This window comes from Mytilus edulis, chromosome 5 (assembly GCF_963676685.1).
Source record: "Mytilus edulis chromosome 5, xbMytEdul2.2, whole genome shotgun sequence".
NCBI classification, from domain to species: Eukaryota; Metazoa; Mollusca; class Bivalvia; order Mytilida; family Mytilidae; genus Mytilus; species Mytilus edulis.
The window spans coordinates 89,682,780-89,698,098 of NC_092348.1; the positions used below are offsets into that span (position 1 = coordinate 89,682,780).

General features: G+C 32.8%; 1 protein-coding gene across 1 annotated transcript; it reads right to left on the minus strand.

The window, feature by feature from the left end:
- Nucleotides 1–584: 584 nt before the first annotated feature.
- LOC139524764 (uncharacterized protein YfbL-like) lies at nucleotides 585–12,629 on the minus strand. The gene is made up of 8 exons (XM_071319828.1): nucleotides 12,464–12,629; nucleotides 10,255–10,445; nucleotides 5,551–5,659; nucleotides 4,916–5,044; nucleotides 4,223–4,395; nucleotides 2,981–3,263; nucleotides 1,688–1,834; nucleotides 585–885 (listed from the first exon to the last, which is right to left on the minus strand). Exons 1-8 carry the CDS (start codon nucleotides 12,510–12,512, stop codon nucleotides 797–799), a joined length of 1,170 nt encoding a protein of 389 aa, XP_071175929.1. The 5' UTR covers nucleotides 12,513–12,629; the 3' UTR covers nucleotides 585–796.
- Nucleotides 12,630–15,319: the final 2,690 nt, after the last annotated feature.

A 15,319-nucleotide genomic window follows, 5' to 3' on the forward strand; every position in this document is an offset into this window, starting at 1 on the left:
ATTGTGTTTGATGTACTATCATCTATATGTCTGTTTGTCTTTGTCTTATTTAGACATGGCGTTGTCAGTTTACTTTCGATCTATAAGTTTGACTGTCCCTCTTGTATCTTTTGCCCCTCTTTTAGACTGGTGTTTTTACATTAAGCTTGTCTTAATGCTTGATGATCATTTTTGTTGAATCGAATTTTGTCCGACTAATTCAATTCTCAAAATGATAATAAAAAAATAAGTTAAAACTGATTTAGGAGCAAGACATCATGTTGGGAGAAGATTGACGATTTCAATACAGAATGATGTTGAAACGAAGGTTACAACTCCTTCAAGTAAAGTTGCCCTTATTGTTATCTTGTCCGCAAAAGCTTCATTGATTTTAACATATAATCGCATCGATATATATATCAACATTCTAAAAAATAGTTTCCAAATGGGTTTGTCTCGAGCATACCGAATGTAGATTGCGCTATGAAATTCATGTAATACATTGTAGAGATTTGTAGCTGTAATGTGTTTTTACATTTGATGATCTTCACTGTTAATAGTAAGGACATATTTAACTGTGTAAATCGGATACAATGAATATACAATTTTGCTGCATTTTATACTGTGATTTTATTTTAAGCATTTTATTAGATTTTATACTGTCACAATGGAGTTATATATTTTTTTTTTAATTTGATTTCCAAAACATATTGAAGATAATTTTGAAAGTGTAACGACGAGTTGAAGATAATTTTGAAACTGTTACATAGGTCATATCCATTATTTGTCTGTTTCTGCCATATTCCATCACTCTGCTTTAAAGACACTGTATTATATTCGTATATATCAAATACATGAGTGTGATCAGTAAAGTCTGTTGGTTACATCGACTTGCTTCATTTGTCCCTGAAATAATATTTACAAAACGTTAAAACGAGGCATTGTACGTACAGAGAGTGCAAAAGAAAAACAAACCTGAGGGTACGGTAGGTGTCCTGTTGCAAGGCAAAATGTCTGTCTCTTTCAAAAATACTCTTATTTTCTAAATGCAATTTAAATTTCCCCAAATTTCATGCCATACGGTCTCTATAACTATGATAAATCAATCAATCTACAGGAGAGAATAATGTTCAAACATGTTGCATAGCATGTTTATACAATAATCGCATGCCGCTGATAATAGTGTGCTAGACACGTTTTTCTTGCAATAATCTCCATCAAGTACACGCAAGACCGAACGTTTAGTTTCAACTAAATACCTAAAGAGTACGTAGATTTTGAACAGGAACTGCTAACTGCACTTGAGTTCACCCCATGTGCCTTTTGCTTAGTTTTCAGTTTTCTTACATGATTTGTTGAGACGTGTTTATCTTTTCGTGGCTTTCGAATTTTGTCTTAGCGTTGTCATTTTCTTTCATCTTTTTAGATTTTAATTTTCCCTTGGTATCGTCCGCGTATTTAAATATTTTTTTACATGCAGCTATGAATGCAAGACAAACATATTTCTTCTACTAACGAATTTGATTATCATTGCGTCAGTTTAAAGTAAAATAACAAAAATAACGAACTCCGAGGTATAAACTCTATACGTAAAGAAAGTCCTTAAGCAAACGGCAAAATCAAACGCTCAAGCACATCAAATGAATGGATAACATATTCTTGACTTGGTAAAAACATTTTCTTACGTTTGTATCATTATTTCACTTACCTTGATAAGGATCTGACAACTGGTTTATTGTCATAGTAAGAACGTCAGCAGTTTTACCAAGGAATTTAAGATTGTCGTCAGAAAGAATCATCGATGCATCGTCGCATGGGCTGTGATAGCACGCTGCCATTACACCTCGGTAATTATCTGAAGTTGACAATCATAGAATTTTCTTATCAACTCGTTCGTGTTGATGATATTTACTACATTGATCTCTTATTTTTAGTGTCATACATGAGCGAAATTTTTTTTTTGTAATATTAACGTGTTTACTTTCTTGTTGGCGTCACTAGCAAGTTTGTTACAGATATTTCCCAGTTGACAAAAAAATTAGAAACTATTTTGTTACTTATTTTCAAGAACTAAATCCACGTATGATAAGCATTTTAGATCAGTTTTTATTCTGTAGTAAGTCACCACTTCGGTGTTGACATGTATATCAATTATATGGTTAATTCTATAAATTAACTGTTTGTAAAATGTTTAAATACTAAGGATTTTCTTATCCCAGGCAGACAAACTCAGGCGTATTTGGCACAACTTTTTGGAATTTTGGGTCATCAATGCTATTTGTTTGTTTGGCTTTTTTCACTATTTAAACCTGAGCGTCACTGATAAGTCTTATGTTTGTTCTGACTGGTCTTCAATTCTTATTTGTATTGTAGTCCTGTCATGTAATATTGTCATTTTAGTGTTATATTTAACATTGCCATAAAACGGGAGGTTTGGCTAGCCATAATTCTAGGATCAACCTACCATTTTTCTTAAAATATTCTGTACCAAGTCGGGAGAATGGCAGTTGTTATCTTATAGTTCGTTTCTGTGTGTGTTGCATTGTCGTCTTTTTTGTTGCACTTTATTGTTACTGTTGTTTCTTTGTCTTCCTCTTATACTTGATGTGTTTCCTTCAGTTAAGGTTTGTGAACCGGATTTTTTTTATCTCTCAATCGATTAATAGCTTTCGAACAGCGGTATACTACTGTTGCTTTTTTTAGTCGTCTATAATATACTTATCTTTAAATATATTGTTATTTCAAACATAGAGTCAATACACCTTATCGCTATTTGTCCGCTATTACTGGACTTCACAAAAGTTCCCGTAAAATGTTGACGTCATAATAGAAAATATCTGACGTTATAATAGAAAAGTGATTGTTGTATGACGTCAAAGGTTCAAGCAGAACAGATTTTCGAAATAGCGATAAGGTGTATTAGATATCCCTACCGTCCCCTCCCACAAAAAAATCGAATATCCACGAATAAAAAACCATAGAGTAAAACTAAACAACTTACAAGTATCTGTCAGATATATAGCTGGTACTTCGTAATCCCAGAAACTCGCATGATCACTTTTCATAAAATATCGATAATTCAACTGCTGTTTCTCTGGTAATTCGCTGTATTCCTCAAACGGCAGAGGGAAAGTTTCCAGTTCAAACTGTTCTCTGTTTGCCTCTTTCCACTTTGCTTTAAACATGTTTGCCAGTACCAAATCTGAAGTTGGATTTCTATAAACCATAGCTAAGAAGTCTCCTTTGTAATTGTCTTCCGATACACTGGAAAATGTTTCTGGAAACTAAATGATATAGTTCAAAGTTATAAACATTTCATTAGTGGCAATTTCATGATCTCGAATTCCCAATAAATACAAGATAATTCAAAGGAAAAGGAAAAACAAGATTTAAGACACTTTTTCTTGACGGTTTACTTGATGATATTTGACTACAAAACTCACAACTTACAAGAAGCCTATTAAAACAGTTCATAATGTAAATGGATTGAAATGAGATACAAGATTTGAAAATATTTACAAGCATTTGAAGTATAACACAATAATTAGATTTGTGTCATTATAAATTTCAAAGATAGCTATGTTTCATTTGCACGAAATAAAAAGATTGGTTTGATGTGTTTGAGCTCTTGATTTTGCCACTTGATTAGGATTTATATCTAGAAATTGACTATGCGGGTCGGTTGAAAACAAAACTTTACGACAAAAGAGTGAAGCATTGGGAAGCTGAAATCCTCACATCGTAAAGTTTACGGACGCCTTCACGAGTTGGTTCACAGTTGTGGAATATCTGTTATATAGATGATGTCGGATATGTTCCTTATGTCGTAACTACAATCCCTTCCCCTTTCCACGAATGTGACCTACCGAATTATACTTTTTACCTTTATTTATGACATTGTTACCTATTGTGTCTGTTTGTTTTGTTCACGCACCATTATCGATGTTATTAAGCTTGATGCGACTGTTGTACAAGTGAGAGGTTTATCGCTATATAACCAGGTTCAATCCACCATTTTCTACATTTGACAATGCCTGTACCAAGTCAGGAATATGACAGTTGTTGTCCATTCGTTTGATGTGTTTTGTCATTTGATTTTGCCATGTGATTAGGGACTTTTCCCTGGAATTCAGTATTTTTGTGATGTTACTTTTTATAACCATACATAATATAATCTTCGAAACTAGATGTGTTTCCAATGGTGTAAGTGAAGTTTGTTTGGTTTGAATTTTAGAATACTTACTAAACTTTTCATATTTGGTAGACTGGTCTGCGATTTGATGGAAGCGTTATAATTCATTACTGAGTCCAAAATAAAAACACCATGCGATTCCAGTAATTCAGCTGCTTGTCCATAGTTCTTAAATAACCAAGGTTCTAGCCATGAGTCGAGTAATAATTCACTGCCTTTGCAATCTTAAAGAAAAATGAAGTTTTGAGTTTATGAAAGTTTCAACATTCGTAACTTTTTAGAATGCGATGCTACATTAAAAAATAGTCTAGAGAAAAAAATATCAATAGATAAAATATTTATTATAAGGGATTTATAATAACGAAAAATATATCAAAGATACCTGGCTTACAATTTTGAACGTCAAACAGGCATTTCATTTACCTATAACTTGTCTGTGTTGATCAAATCAAGATTGTTTATGTAATTAGTAAAGCATGAGATATGTGGTTGATAAACTGGGGGCAAAAAGTTTACTGTGGAATAACCAGTTTATAATCTGAAAAAATAAATAACTCCTTCGTGCTTTTTTCCAAATCAGGAGAACATCCTTGGTTGTAGTAAAATCCAATTTACAACAGAGTTTACAATTTACAATAGAGTTTACAATTTACAACAGAGTTTTGCATTAAATTTGTATTATACCATGTATTCAGATATGTTAAATCAGAGAAAACAAGAGTAAACTAATAACATTAGTCATACTTTCTTCTTTCAGGTCAAAAGCAGCAAACATGATTGTATTTTTCCTTTTTGTCCCCTTCCTGTTCATTGTTGTTATTTGCCGGGCAACTTCCAACATGGCAACTACACCTGAGCCGTTGTCATCCACACCTTTCGGTAAAAAGAAGTAAAGTTAGAGTCGTATAAGAAATCATCATTGTTCGTTATTTCCTTAGTTGACCAAATTACAGACAAACACTAGATTGATATGTAGATTTCAAAATATTTTTGTAGCAAGTCGGGAATATGACTTTGTTATCAACTTGCTCGATGTGTTTGAGCCTTTGAATTTGCAAGTTGATTAAGGACATTCGGTTTTGAATTTTCCTCGGAGTTTGTCCTTTTTGTTAATTTACATTATTTTCATATTGTAGTAGACGGAATAAGACATTTCTTTATACAATCTTCCATTGAGTTCAATATTTGATTCTGTTTTTGTGGATTTCCCTCCTTTTTTGAAAATACCTTGGAGTTCAATTGTTTTGTTTGTACCTTTTAGTGGCATCACCTTTCTTCAGCTATCACTTAAATTCATATTACTTGACTGTCCCTCTGATATTTTACGCCTCTCTTTCACAAAAAAGATATAAAAGTTGAAATGATAAAATATGACATACCTTTTGTAGTGTTAACTGTATCATAATGAGCACCAATGGCTATCATCTTGTCATAAGCCGTACCGAAATGGCTACCTTTTAGCATACCAATAACCGTTGTAAAATTTGACTAAAATAATATTTAATATTAGAGATTTAGCATTCATTCGAAAGAAATGGTATGGATGGACATATAAAACAAATAAAAAAACTTTAATGAAATATGCGCAAAACAATATATCAAATAAACAGCAGTTTAAACTTTTAAAGTTATCAGGCTTATAATTTAGTACAGTAATCGCGCGTTGTCTTTTAGTTGAAAGGCTAAATGATATTCGAAGCTTAAGAACAATTAACCTCAAGAAGGTCTACAACGTTGACCCGAAGTGCTCGAAGGCAAATACAACATTAAGACGCCCCTAGCATCACCCTTTTATAATTTAGCTATTGCCGATGTATTTCTAATGCAGAATCACACATAAATAATAACTATACCAGGAAACACCTGTACCAAATCAGGAATATGTTATCCATCCGTTTGATATGTTCGAGGTTTTGATTTTGACATTATGCTTACCCTTCCGAAGCACATGATATCAACCCCAGTTTTGGTGGGGTTTGTGTTGTTGTTGTGCCCCTATTTTTGACATTTTTATCACACATTGGTATCAATATAATGGAATTTAATGCAACTGTCTTACAAGTGGGAGGTTTAGCACTATCAAAACAGGATCAGTCCACCATTTTCTACATTTGAACATGCCTGTTCATAGTCAGGAATAAGACAGTTGTTGTCCATTCGTTTGATGTTCTTTATCATTTGCTAATGCCATTTGATTAGAGACTTTTCATTTTGAATTTTCCTCAGAGTTTAGTATTTTTGTAAAAAAAAATAATATGCGAAGCCTTAACATCAATTCTCTGTAATAATGGACCAAATATGAAAAATTTTGGCCAGATTATTTTTTTTCGATTACTTTTTTTGAAGTTGAAATGGTCCAAACTAACAGTCAAATTAAAAGAAAATCAATAAAAAAAATCTGTATAGTCTGGTTGCCATGGAAACAACATGACATCATATGTATATATTAGTATAGCAAGGAAAAATGGCTAACATCGTATTTTATGGTAAAAATGAGATAAAGCATAACATTTTTTGTTATTTTCATGCGTATAAGAGAAGAATTCAATCATTTAAACTGCTAAATGACAAATTTTTCGAATGAAAACAGTTTTTTGGTTCAAAAGGGTACAGAGACAACAAAAAACCGATTGATATTTAGTTTTAGATACATGTCAAAATGACGTCCTTATTAGCCCTACTATAGCACTTATTCTAAATTCTTATTATCGAATTCCTTTCCATCTAGTTGATAAAGTACTGTCTGTCTATTTGTTCATTATAACCATCTTACTCTTTCTTTCCTGTAATTTTTTATTTTCTTATTTTTACTTCAGTGGCTTTTTTTTACATAAATATATTGATGATAAGAAACAAGCTAAGAAGAATGGGTAAACATGTATCTTATTTTTGTATGAAAGAGTAATAATCAACTTATTAACTTTAACGAAAAGGACAACATTCAATAATGAATAAAAGTAGTTGGCGCTTATACGTTAACCGGACAATAAATGACACAAATAACTATACGACACATCATCTCCAGCCTGTATAAAAGTTGCTACTAAATTTACGATAATAACCAAAACATTAACGCCATTACCTGATAAAGTATCCGTTGCTAACGAAAAGAACAATACATTGTATTTGACTTTTCAACACACCGCGTGACCGTTTTGAGGATATCAGTTTCAAATAAGAATATTTACTAAAATCAAAAAGAAGTCCTCAACCAAGGTTATCATATTTCAGGAACCAAATTGGCGATGCAAAGGCGTATACATTCTATTTTGAACTGTTTAGCCAAACAACACTAAATACAGATATTTGGATTCAATTAAGATTAAAGTCAAATGAAATTTCAAATTTAAAAAGAATGATGGATATGTTTTTTATAACTAAAGATTAAAGTCAAATGAAATTTCAAATTTATAAAGAATGATGGATATATTTTTCATAACTAAAAGGTTAGTTTCTGTTATAAAACTTATTTACATATATATTTTTTTCAAATGAAATTCTTTAATTTGTAATAATTTAGAAAAAAAACCTTTTTTTAATTGTTGGCCTCCTCGGAAAACAATTCGCCGATATGTTTTCCGTTTGCAGAAACCTCAGCGTGAACTTTCTCGTAAAAATCCGGTGATCGCAATACGCAAGTGCAAAGGGGAAAACAAACGTGGAAGAGAGAGTCAACAAACGTAAAAACCGCTCCGTCATCAAAATAAACTATTTCTTATTGTACATGCTATATAAAGGCAACAGTAGTATACCACTGTTCGAAATTCATAAATCGATTGAGAAAAAAAATCCGGCTTTCAAACTAAAACTGAGGGAAACACATCAAATATAAGAGGAGAGCTACGACACATCAGAAACACAACATTCAAATGAAACACACACAGAAACGAACTATAATATATCAATGGCCATTTTCCTGACTTGGTACAGGACATTTTAAGAAAAATATGGTGGGTTGAACCTGGTTTTGTGGCAAACCAAACCTCCCGCTTTTATAGCAATGTTAAACATAACATTAAATTGACAACATTACATGACAGGACTACTGTACAAATAAAAGGGAGAACACATAGGACAGAGAAACACACGAATAATAGTTGACAAAAAGTACCAATTTTAAAATTTAACACACCAGACGAGACTAAGACTAACCATTGACGCTCAAATAAAAAAAAGCTCGAAAACCAAAACAAGTACAAAATTGAAGAGCATTGAGGATCAAAAGTTCCAAAGAGTTGTGCCTAATACGGCTAGGGTTTTCTGCATAGAATACGAACACCCTTACTATTTGAATAATTCATACTTTTGCAAACAGAAATTTTTTATAAAATGACTATATGATAGATATACATGATAAAACCGGTGTTGACTAACTACGGAGGGAAAACGGATAATAAAACATCCTAAGCCAGTACATAAAAATTCCCAGCCGAGTTAGCCAAAGCGATAAACGCACAATGTGAACTGGGTGGTTAATTATCTTTACCATAACACACGAATACAACAGAAAAAAATAAGATTTACAACTACAAACAATACGAAAATTGACAAAATCCGATGAGAATAACAAATATAACATCAGAACTAAATACTAGTACATGCATTTTGGATAGACAAGTACTGTGACACGTCTTATGGCATTGCGAATTCACACTCAGCAAAACAGTCACAATCGGGAATAACTCACGTTCGACAACTAAAAGATCAGACGTCGAAATGACAAACCACAATCTAACATGTGCAAATGTCCGTATTTAGTTTGGACAAAGACACATCGTATGGATCAACAAATTCGTGATGGTGTCCGTAAAATTATCATTTTTAATCTGTCCTCCTCATAACTTTGTTGGAGCAGTTTCTGCGTTAGGACCCACTCATGTATATGAAGTCCGTATAGTGTAAACATGCATGAACATAGCGTATGAATTGAGATATGTAAACATCATACGAAGGTGCAGAGGGTATGTTACTGCTGAGAAATGGGAAACTGATAATTGGGAAGTTGAAATCGTCCCGTTTATCATAGATTTTTGTGTGAAGTCGTCCATCTGTGTCGATATTGAGGAAAAGATCAAGGTATACAGCAGTCCTTCTAGTATTAGTAGTATCCTTAATTTCAAGTTCACAGGGATATATGAGATGTAAGTTTTGACTGAAATATTTGTTATTTAATGATAGGACATCATCAATATATCTGAAAGTAAAATTAAAGAATTTGGCAAGGTGCTTTTTCTTTTTGTCTTTAAGAAGGTTCTGAACGAATTCTGCTTCATACGAGTACAAAAACAAATCGACCAGTAGGAGTGCACTATTAGTACCCATTGGAATACCGACTGTTTGTTGAAATATAAATCCTCCAAACTCAATAAAGGAGTAGGTCCGGGAAGGACCGATTTTGGCCTCAAATTTCTGACGAAAGATTTTGACCACTTTTTAAACATTTAAATGTCTATTTTATTTGAATTAATTAGTTTATGTGAAAGATTTTAACAGATTTAGTCATTAAAAACGATCCGATTCAAGCTCAAATATGACACACGTTTCATATGACTTTAGATTCGCATAATGAAAGTCTCTAAAAATCCCGACAATGATTTAGTTCATAAGCTATGATGAACTTAACAAAGATACCATATGATTAAAATAGTGTACGTTAGACGCGTAATCTACAAACAACTCATTAGTGACGCTCGTATAGAGAAAAAAACGAAGAAAGGTCGAATAATGTACGATCATGAAGAACATGTCCCAAAATTCCGAAAGATTTTACTAAATAAAGGAAAAGTAATCTATTCTTATGAGAGAAACACATAGAAACAGAGTATGCGATAGAAGACCTTTCGTGAGGGATGAAAATGTTATGCCCTACGTGACTTTAGTCTATTCCAAATAGACATATAATGTTGCAGTACTCCCCTTAGTTTAGAAATAGCGACATCTATCTTAAGCATCCATCATATTTTTGTTCGCACTGGATGCTGTATAAATAAAAAATTAAGGCTAACAACAACTTATAGTCCAGTTATTACATTAATTTCTACTATTCATATAAAATAGTTGAATTATTCAACCACACCACTAACCTTTGTAGATACAGGAGGTAAGCTAAATTCAAAGTACTCGGCAACCAATCCGAAGGACGAAAATTCTTTGTAAACATAATCTCTGGCGGCCATTTTGTAACGGTTGTTTATAGCATGATGACGGGTATCAGAGAAATATTTTTTTATTGATGACTCGATATAATCCAAGTCTGCAGCTTCCACAGATATCCCTTCGAAAAAAGAAGAATCATTACATTTTAGTAAAACGCCGTTTTTGCTGCGTTCCAAGGCCATTTCTCAATTAAAATTCGACAGAAACATTCAGAGCTGTTGAGAAGTAACGATGCATGTGTTGTTTTTCTTTTTTCTTGATTCTCGAAGGAATCAGTTGTTGATACACTTGTAGTTGGTGTGGTCTGTCCTAATGACCATATTTTCATGATATTCTATTCTTCTTTGATGACATATGTATTGTTTACATTACCTAAAAAATCTCATCATAGGTAGCAGAATTGAAATTTTTATTTTGGCCAGACGCGCGTTTCTGCCTAATACAGCTAAAGCTAAGGTAATCTATTCCTGAGGTACAAAAGCCTTAGTATTTCAAAAATTCAAAGTTTTGTTAACAGTTAATTTATAATCATGAACATATCAATCAAGTTCATTAAAAGAGGGGCAAAATATACCAGGGGGACATTCCAACTCATTAACTCCATGGCTAAAAAAAGACAAAAAGACAACATAAAAGACAAAGCAAGACGACTCCCCCCTTAAAAAAATAAATAAAAATAAAATGCGGATAATCTAAAGTGCTCCGAAAGGGTAAGTAGATCCTACTCCACATGTAGTACCCGTCTTGTTGCTTATTTAAGTACAAACCCGCAAATAAGTCTTATTCCGAAGGTCAAGTTCGTGTAAAGGGAACGGGATTTTAGATATTACATATTGATCATATCCGTGATTATCTGTGAAACTAATATTCAATAACGGTCGACCAAACTAGTGATGGCGTCCATAAAACTTGAGAAGGTATGCTTTTAACTACACCATTTGGAACTCTTAGTGTAATAGCTCCCTTGTGAGCAGCAACCCTCTATCAAGGAAATCATGATAGGAAATACCATAAAGAACAGTAGCTTAAAAGAGGGACGAAAGATACCAGAGGGAGATTCAAACTCATAGATTGAAAATAAACTGACAACGCAATGGCAAAAAAATAAAAAGTCAAACAGACAATCAATTGTACTTAAACACAACATAGAAAACTAAAGACTTAGCAACACGAATCGCACCAAAAACTAGGGGTGATCTCAGGTGCTCCGGAAGGGTAAGCAGATCCTGCGTCACGTGTGGCACCCGTCGTGTTGCTTATGTTATTAAAACTTCGGTAAATAGTCTAATTCGGTAGGTAGCATTCGTGAAAAGGGAAGGGTATTGTAGTTACGACATAAGAAATATCCGATATCATCTGTCAAACGGCTGTTCCATAACGGTCAACCAACTCGTGATAGCGTCCGTAAAATTTACGAAGGGATGATTTCAACTTCACCATTTGGAACTCTTGGTTTAATAGCTTCCTTGTGAGTAGCAATCCTCTATAAAGGAAATCATGACATCCACATAACATTAGAGGTATCTAACAAATTCCCACAGGACACTATTGATGTCTACTCACAATACACTAGTGATATCTAACTATAGTGTAGCAGTGATAAATACCCACAGTAAAGTAGTGATATTACTCACAAAACAGCAGAGCTGGTTCTCCTTAATGTAACAGTATTATCTACCCATATAACTATAAAACAACAGCATTTTAACCCATGGTACATCAGTAATGTCAAATCACATAAGGTAAGAAAAGATCATGCTGTTGTGGTTGCGTTCAATTCATATCCAGACAGTCACTGACATATGCTTAGATTCTAATTTAGGAAATAGTTCTATGTGTTACCCGACGGAATAAACTGCAAAACAGTATTGTGTTCTTTTAGTATGGTTTGCAGTGCCATATAGAACATACCCTGATTTAGAAAATGGAAAACAATTTTAAAATAGATTTGGAGCTTAATATCAATTCAATTTTAAAGCCCCAGATAAAGGCCAAAACAATTCAGAAGACATGCCTGAGCGCTCAAATCACCTCTGAATTTAAAAACAAATATGCATAAATCTATTTTCTAATCGAAAATAAGTGTTTTCTTTTAATTCTTTTTACCCTTAAATTAAAACAATTTAAAATACTCACATGAACACAGACAGTATAGGATAACATGCCTTCCACCAAAAGAAACCATTTTAAAACAATGAAGGCTGTATAATTTGATGCAAAATACGACATGATATCATTATCAAAGGACATGTTATAAAACCACTTGTTAACACTTCAGAGTTCAAGAATATAATTAGTGAACGGAAAAGTAAGTACCATGGTACATTCTTAACCGATAATAATTTTTTTAATTAATCTCTTCGTTTAAATTTTTTAGGTCTCTGGGTGCATTTTGGAAAATGATATTTCTACGGCCGTTCCGTTTGATGTTTATATTTCCTAAATCTTTCACTGCAAAGCTGGTAAATTTTTAAGGTGATTTCATAACCATCAATGTATTAAAACCTTTAGTAAATAAATTCTTTCACCGTTCAAGCAATTTGTTATTAAGTTTTTATGAAAAAGGTGTTTACGTTAATAAAGCCTGTAAATTAAGAATCGTTCCTCGTAAACTTATGAATACCATGAATAACGTGCATTTTTTTTTAACAATGACGAAAAACAGTCAAAAACGATAACCTTCATTATCTGCAGAATGTATCATCATTAAACCAAATGTTTGCTTCATGTATTTGAAACTTGCATCTCTTTGAAGTAACAATAGCGACACTACTAGACAGTATTGATTGATAAAAGGTTATTTGTCTAATTACTACCTTATTTGCATTTTTTTGATAAATTTTGTCAAAATAAGCTCAATAATTATCATCGTTTTTCAAGACATTACTTCGATGTCATTTTCATCTGTATTATTATCCCAGACAACATTGGTTCGTTGGCACAACGTTAGCCCAACGTATCAACATGCATAGGCCCAACGTTGTTGTTAAACGTTGGCCAAATATATTGGTGCAAAGCGGCCCTATGTTGGCCCATCGTGATAACTAAACATGAGCACAGCGTTGTAATTATACAATATATTGGCTGGAATGATGGAAAAATACTTACCGATGCTGAACAAACGTTTGGGCAAACGTAGTAATACAAACTGTTAAAAAACGTTGGCAATCTGTTGTGGTTCAATCTGTAAACTTCTATTCATATGAAGGATACTAAATCCGTTCAGGGCAATGACTGCAATTCTCACATCAGTTCATGATGGCGAAAGTATTACAATTATTTCGTTTTACAGATCCAGTATACCATGTTGTATCTTACACACTATCCGAAAATTTTGTATTTTGCCACTTTCTCTCCATCTTCCTGAACATGCATGACATATTTGCCAATGGACGACAGGTGCCACATATGGAGCAGGAGCTGATTACCCTTCCGGAGCACCTTAGATCAGCCTAGTTTTTTGTAGGGTTCGTGTTGCTTATTCTTTAGTTTTCTATGTTGTGTCATGTGAACTATTGTTTGTCTGTTTGTCTTTTTCATTTGTAGCCATGGCGTTGTCATTTTTTTTTTTCGATTTTGGAATTTTAAATCATCAATGCTCTTCAACTTTGTACTTGTTTGGCTTTATAAATATTTTGATATGAGCGTCACTGATAAGTCTTATGAAGACGAAACGCGCTTCTGGCATACTAAAATATAATCCTGGTACCTGTGAAAACTATTTATTACAGAGGCAGTGAAATAGGGATATGCTAAACAGGATAAAGGATTTAACATAATACGGAGCCAAAAATATTGACAAAACAAAGTGTAGCATAAAACAAAAGGAACACTATTGTGCATAAAAACCATGTTGGAATAGAGAACTATTTTTAGAAAAATAGCTGTATAAAATAATGATGCCTTTATACAGAGCTTGGATATTGCAACTGAAGTAATATTATACAAATTGGATTAATGAATTATCATGAATAGACTTTATAATTTTCATTCTAGATCTGATTTAGCAATAAACCTATAGATACCAAAAAAGATTGTTTTAAACTTTGCTGGTTGTCTAACTAATAATAAATTATATTTAATCATACCTTTGTATTAATATTATTTAAGAAAAATAGGTAACACAGATATGTTGATTGAATTCATTCAAATATGGGTAAAATTCAGAAGTACATATCCTGGGGGAGATTGATTGGTTGTTGGTTACTAAAACGTCCATTGGCAAATATGTCATGCATGTTCAGGAAGATGGAGAGAAAGTGGCAAAATACAAAATTTTCGGATAGTGTGTAAGATACAACATGGTATACTGGATCTTTAAAACGAAATAATTGTAATCCTTTCGCCATTTTGAACTGATGTAAGAATTGCGGTTCTTGGCCTGAAGGGATTTTAGTATACTTCATATGAATAGAAAAGTTTACCAATGTTGTGTGGGATAATAATACAGGTCAAAATGACATCGAATTAATGTCTTGAAAGATGATGATAATTATTGAGCTTATTTTGACAAAATTTATCAAAAATAATGCAAATAAGGTAGTAATTTTTAGTTCGTTTTATTTGGCAAATAGCTGAAGACAAGTAACCTTTTATCAATCAATACTGTCAAATAGTGTCGCTATTGTCACTTCAAAGAGATACAAGTTTTAAATACATGACGCAAATATTTGGTTTAATGCAGATAATGAAGGTTAACGTTTTTGACTGCTTTTCGTCAATGTTGAGAAAATGCACGTCAGGCATGGCATTCATAAGTTTGCGATGAACGATTCTAAATTTACAGGCTTTATAAACGTAAACACCTTTTTAATAAAAACTTGAAAACAAATTGCTTGACGGTGAAAGAATTTATTTCCTATAGTTTTTAATTCATTTATGGTTATGAAATCACCATCTTAAAAATTTACCAGCTTTGCAGTGACCGATTTAGGAAATATAAACATCAAAAGGAACGGCCGTAGGAATATCATTTTCCAAAATGCACCCAGA